This window comes from Octopus bimaculoides, chromosome 7 (assembly GCF_001194135.2).
Source record: "Octopus bimaculoides isolate UCB-OBI-ISO-001 chromosome 7, ASM119413v2, whole genome shotgun sequence".
In the NCBI taxonomy this organism is placed as follows: domain Eukaryota; kingdom Metazoa; phylum Mollusca; class Cephalopoda; order Octopoda; family Octopodidae; genus Octopus; species Octopus bimaculoides.
This window is the reverse complement of record NC_068987.1, coordinates 74,157,089-74,163,772: the sequence shown is the minus strand read 5'-3', so window position 1 is coordinate 74,163,772 and position 6,684 is coordinate 74,157,089. Positions and strand designations below refer to the sequence as shown.

Genomic DNA, 6,684 nt, shown 5'->3' with positions numbered 1-6,684 from the left:
ATACTCGACAGAGTGTAAGTACCTTGAGAGAAAAGTTGTACCTAAGAAGCATCAGTTGTGGTGTGTAAGAGAGATGGTTGCGCTGGTATGGTCATGTGGCGAGAATGGATGAGGATAGCTGTGTGAAAAAGTGCCACACCCTAGCAGTTGAGGGAACCTGTGGAAGAGGTAGACCCAGGAAGACCTGGGATGAGGTGGTGAAGCACGACCTTCAAACATTAGGCCTCATCGAGGCAATGACTTGTGACCGAGACCTTTGGAAATATGCTGTGCGTGAGAAGACCCGGCAAGCCAAGTGAGAGTGCAGGTTATATGTGTGTGTTTATGTGTCTCATGCCAGCAGGGAAGGCAGACGTTAAACGATGATGATGATGATGATGTGTGTATATATAAATTTACATCTTCTGTGTTGCAGGTATATGAAATGATTCTTGTACGCCATGGCTTGATGATTGTTGGAGAACCTTTGGGTGGGAAAACCATGGCTTACCAAGTTCTTGCAAATGCTTTGACAGATCTCTGCCAGGATAAGCTGTTTGAAGAAAACAAAGTGAAATATACCATAATTAACCCCAAGTCTATCACAATGGGACAATTATATGGTTGCTTTGATCCGGTGTCCCATGAGTGGACAGATGGTAAGGTCAATTCTTTTTTGTTTGTGAAACAAGACAGTAAGATCAAAGTTTTTGTGAATGAACACTTGCAAATACTTTTCTTGCATTTAGTGCATTTTTTCTTCAATGACTGTATAAAATATTAGCCATATCGTGTGTATTACACTCTGGTATTAAGACATGTGACAATGTATGTAAAAGACTTGTGGCTGGAGCAGTATGTATGGAAATAAATTATGTAATAGTAAGTTTAGAGAACTGTAGTGATTGGAGGGGCTTACCGTGAAAGTAGAAGACCTGTGGTGAGAGAAGACAATGTATATTAATAAAATATGTAGTATTTATGGTAGAAGATCTGTGATAATTGAGATTGAAAGAAATTTAAACCTTTAGTGTTCAAACTGGCCATATCCAGCCCAAATATTTCACCTGTTCTTTGTTCAAACCAGCTAGATCTGGCTTCTCAGACCTACTCTACAATGTCATTCTACAAATTTTCAATCACATCATCGAAATCTTGAAGTTATGAGATAATGCATGATTAATTCAAAACAATGAGAATAAACAAAAATTAGATTTAACAGAGTAATTTGAATGCTAAAGGGTTAAACATGGTCTTGATTGTGATTCTATTTTTACCTCAAGTTATGAGTTTTCTCCCTTACTTAAAGCATTGTGTTCTGTAATGCATTGTGATGGGCGAGTTTGTTACTAGAGACTGATTCATTAGTCATTGGTCTAGCTACGTTATCACAAGGTGGGCGTCCAGTAAGTTTTTTCCCTTCTTGCACCCTTTCCAAAAGTGAATTGTATTCTTTCTATTGAGAATGAATTTGTCACAACTGCTGAGTACTAATGTCAATAGCAACATTAACTCCCAGGGTGACACTTTACCCTCATTAGAGATCAACTGTTTGTTTTATATTTGATAAATCTTAAAAATGCAAAATAAAACTGACAAGATATTACATTGTGGGGTTCAGCTTGTTTCATATAACTTTGACATTTTCTACTTCTGTAGAAAAGAGAATTTGCATACTGATGTCTTGTGTTGGAGTGTTCAGCTAGATTTCTTTGACACATTCACAATGAATTCTGCCACCCAAGTGGGATTAGTTTGTTGTCATACCCAGATCCAGGAAAATCTTGTTTTCCTTTAAGGATGTATTTGAAAAAATCTATTATGACTATTAAACATGCTCCAAACTAAAACTTAAATTCTATAGTCTGACTGAATCTTTGTTTGTCTCTGTCTGTCTGTCTGTCTGTCTGTCTGTCTCTCTCTCTCTCTCTCTCTCTCTCTCTCTCTCTCTCTCTCTCTCTCTCTCTCTCTCTCTCTCTCTCTCTCTCTCTCTCTCTCTCTCCCTTTGGCTGCTCTGCTTTTGCTGATTCCCATGACTCTGTTGCCTTCCAATTCCATTATTATGAATTTGAATTGGGAGTTTGAGTCATAGTGAATCTTTCATTATCTGATTACACAACCATGGGTGCCACCCCTATGGATGCATTGCAGTTCCTCTCTTGATAAAGCTTGGTGATTCTAACTGTTGATCTTCTAGGATTTCTCTCTTTATCATCAATATAAAACGCATTGTTAGCTCAGTTGAGCTCTTCTGTTACCTCTTCACAATCTGCCATGCTGCAGTCCCATGACTTTGCTGTATCCCTGGCAAGTGGCTGAAAAGGTGCTATACCTTTCCAAAGGGCAGCCTCATACAAGGCATGATTGCCACTCCATGAGGTATTTTCAAAATACCAGCATACCTGATTGAATACCACCTCATAAAAGCTTCTCAGGTTATAGAATGTACGTCATTGGATTTTGTGTAATCTAAACGATCAGCATTTTGAAATTAGTATTGTGGCAGTTGATGAATACTTAGGTTATTCTTTTGTTGATATAACATCTGAAATTTTTGTTTAATGTCTTAAAGTGCTACACTCTTTAGTTGAAATGCTGAGTACTGTTCACAATGATAGAGGAGCTCAATTCATGTCTATAGAAGTATAAAAGTTTTTGAATTAGAAAGGAATTCTGTGAAGCAGAATTACCCCTCATAAATTGGGTTTAAATATATGGGCTGAAGGTTGGGTCTTGCCTGTAGCAATGTTTAGCTTGACTCTGGTTCTTTTTAATTTAAAAATATTTTGCAAAATATACAGTTCTAGCATGTGTTTATTGTTGGAGCTGGGCTAGAGTTGTGATTAACATGGGTTCTGATTAATCAAATCAATGCACCCCAGGAAAACTTTTGATACTCCAACCAATGAAAAAGAAGCTTATGACCCATTTCCCCTTCATTTTGCCTCTACATGCTGAGCTAGCAATTTTTTTTTTTTTTTGTGTTTGCCTGGATGTGTTCTTGTGATAAGGACAAAATTGAAAGATTTTCTCTCCAAAACATTGCAAGCTTTATATCAAGCACTGATACATTCATTTGGACAATTTCTATCTCTGTTTATATGTTTGAAGGTCTGTATATATATGCAATGTGAATAAATTCTTCCAACACATCTCTGTACACAAACTTTGCTAACACCTCATAATTTTCTAAAATCTTAAGTTGCTACAATGAATATTGTCCCATTATACATTGATTTTAGTTTACATTATAAATTGGGTTTTTGGTAATAATTGTCCTCATATAGCCTGTGTGATCTAGTTTATGCTTCAGTCTGGCTTGATAAACTAGTTGTCTTTGACTATATTCTATACATACTCCATCATCAATGTCGTCATTGTCGCCACTATTGTTGTCGCAGTCATTGTCATCATAATTGTTTTCCTGTCCATTTTTTCCGTATATTCCATAAATTCTCTAGATGCTCCTTGACCCAATAGTGTAAATAAGTGACTGACAGCTTATTTCTAATCCCAGTGATTACCACATTTCTCTTTTTGTTTGTATTCTCTCCCAGGGGTTTTGGCAACTGCATTCAGGTCATTTGCTAACGAAGCAACTGATGACCGCAAGTGGATTATTTTTGATGGTCCTGTGGATGCCATCTGGATTGAGAACATGAATACAGTCCTTGACGACAACAAAAAGGTTAGTTTCAACACACACACACACACACACACACACACACACACACACACACACTCTCTGTTACTCTTTCATTTTTTTTACTTGTTTCAGTCATTTGACTTCAGCTGTGCTGGAGCATCACCCTAAATAGTTTTAGTTGAAGAAATCGACCCCAGAACTTATTTTTTAAACCTAGTACTTAATCTATTGGTCTATTTTGCTGAACCACTAAGTTACGGGGAGGTAAATGCACCAACACTTGTTGTCAAGTGGCAATGAGAAGACAAACACAGACACAAAGATACACACACACACACACACACATATGACTTAGTGGTTAGGGCATTTGGCTCATGATTGTGAGGTTGTGAGTTCGATTCCCGGTGATGCATTGTGTACTTGAGCAAGACACTTTATTGCACATTGCTCCAGTTCACTCAGCCGACAAAAATGAGTAGTACCTGTACCTTTATATTTTAGCCTTCTTTAACCACACAATAGTTTACTGTTTTTTTTAATTATTTTCAAGTCGTTAATTTCTGTAAAATTTTTTTTATTTATTTACTTTTGTTTTAAAGTGAAAGAGAGGAGAAAGTGAAAGATGTATGTACATGTATATGAAATGGATGTGTGTGTGAATGAGGGAGAGAGAGAGAGAGAGAAAGAGAGAGAGAGAAAGAAAAAGAGGGAGATGTATACTTACATCCATCAATACATATGTGTACATCTTTTTTGTATGTATGTGTGCATGTGTGTGTGTGTGTGTGAGAGAGAGAGAAAGAGTGAGTGAACGTGTGTGTTCTTATGTATGTGTAAGTAGTACTCTCTCTCTCTCTCACACGCACACACACACACACACACACACACATGTCCATTTCATATATACGTTCATACATCTTTCACTTTAAATCGAAAGTAAATAAATATAATTTTTTTATGGAAATTAACGAATAAAACCAGCTGATCTGGATGACAGTTCTGAGAATCAAAGCAAAAGATCGCCCCCAAGGGAATATCATTGCAAAAAACTTTTCGAGTGCATTCAACATATTTCAGCTCCATAGAATTGACTGCTATTTCTAGCACGCCCTGCTACCACATAACAGCTATTTGCAGTAAAGGACCTGAAATACCTGTTACTTGGTAGCAGGTTGTGCAAGAAATAGCAGCCAAATCTTTCCTTTTATGGGGTAAGCAGCTGTTTACGCGTGATTTCAATGTCACATTCGTTGAAAGCTTGTGAAATAAGCTGGAAAAGAAAACAAAAAAACCATGAAACATAACTCTATTGCTAGGAAACTCAGACACTAACCCTAACCCTAACCCAATGGGTCACGGGTAGTCTAGTCTAGTCTAGTCTAGTATATATATATATATATATATATATATATATATATATATATATATATATATATATATATATATATATATATATATATATATATATACAACAGGCTTCTTTCAGTTTCTGTTTATCAATGCCACTCACAAGGCTTTGGTTGGTCTGAGGCTATAGTAGAAGACACTTACCTAAAGTACCAAGCAGTTGGACTGAATCTGGAACCATGTGGTTGGGAAGCAAGCTTCTTACCACGCACCCACACCTGAGCCTATATTTATACATTTTAATTTGTCATCTTATATAACATACTAACAAAAGCTAAACAAATTGTGTTTCTTTATCTAAATTATCCTCTTTAATTATCTATTTTATAGCTATGTTTAATGAGTGGTGAAATAATCCAGATGAGTAAGGCAATGAACTTACTGTTTGAAGCTTCTGACCTTGAGCAAGCCTCACCAGCTACAGTGAGCAGATGTGGAATGATCTACATGGAACCTGAAGAAATGGGATGGAGGCCCTTCAAGCAATCCTTCATGGACTATGAACTCCCAGACCATCTAGAACTTGCTCACAAGGAACTGATAAATGACATGTTTGAGTGGCTCATGCCACCCACCCTCTACTTTGTACAACATAAATGCCGACTCTTCCTCAAGGTATCTGACATGCAACTCATTAACTCCTTCCTGCGCATGTATACATGTTTGATGGATGAAATCAGGGACTCCGACAAAGATGTTGAAGGCGGCAAAACCTTGACAAGTCAACAGGTAAGGTGGTCTGCATGTAGTTACTGGAATAACCTGCTTTATATATATGGATGAGGTTGCGTAAATAACTACCTGATGGTATAATGCTGAATCTCATAGTGTTTTCAGTCACAAGAGCCACAGTAATGACCTTGTCATGATGTAACGGACCTAGCGCAAGACAGCCTAGCATATACTAATGCTCACCAATATATATAATTTTTTCCACATGTTTCAGTCATTTGATTGCAGCCATGCTGGAGCACCGCCTTTAGTCAAACAAATCAACCTCACGACTTATTCTTTATAAACCTAGTTCTTATTCTATCAGTCTCTTTTTCGAACCACTAAGTGACTGGGACATAAACACATTAATATCAGTTGTCTAGTGATGGTGGGGAGACAAACACAGACACACAGATATATATACACACACACACACACACACACACGCACACATATATATATATATATGTATATATATTTGCCCTGTTTTTAATTATACCATATGTTACACACACACACACACACACACACATATATATATGGGCTTCTTTCAGTTTCTATCTACCTAATCCACATCCACTTACAAGGCTTTGGTTGGCCCAAGGCTATAGTAGAATACACTTGCCCAAGGTGCCATGCAGTGGGAGTGAACCCAGAACCATGTGGTTGGGAAGCAAGCTTCTTAACACATAGCCATGCCTGTACCTATAATATGAACTAATATATATTTGTGTGTGTGTGTGTGTGTGTGTGTGTGTGTATATATGTGCGCGTAGTGAAAAGTTTTGTTGGAGAGAGTTTTCTCCCATGTTGTGAGTTATAGTAACAGATATAAAAAGAAGTCAACCAGTTTAGCTTTCACTAATTATGAGTAAGAAATTAGTGAAAATATTACAACTTCATGGTATCATAAGAAGTTTTTAGTGTATGTTAGCTGC

At 37.1% G+C, this 6,684-nt stretch overlaps 1 protein-coding gene across 3 annotated transcripts in view; it reads left to right on the top strand.

The window, feature by feature from the left end:
* LOC106876428 (dynein axonemal heavy chain 3) overlaps positions 1 to 6,684 on the top strand; it is a 158,633-nt gene that overhangs the window by 29,346 nt on the left and 122,603 nt on the right. For all 3 annotated transcript variants that reach the window (XM_052969758.1, XM_052969757.1, XM_052969759.1), the window contains exons 16-18: positions 416 to 638; positions 3,537 to 3,667; positions 5,363 to 5,761. In XM_052969758.1, the coding sequence (XP_052825718.1) occupies positions 416 to 638; positions 3,537 to 3,667; positions 5,363 to 5,761 (753 nt within the window). The remainder of the gene's footprint in view (positions 1 to 415; positions 639 to 3,536; positions 3,668 to 5,362; positions 5,762 to 6,684) is intronic.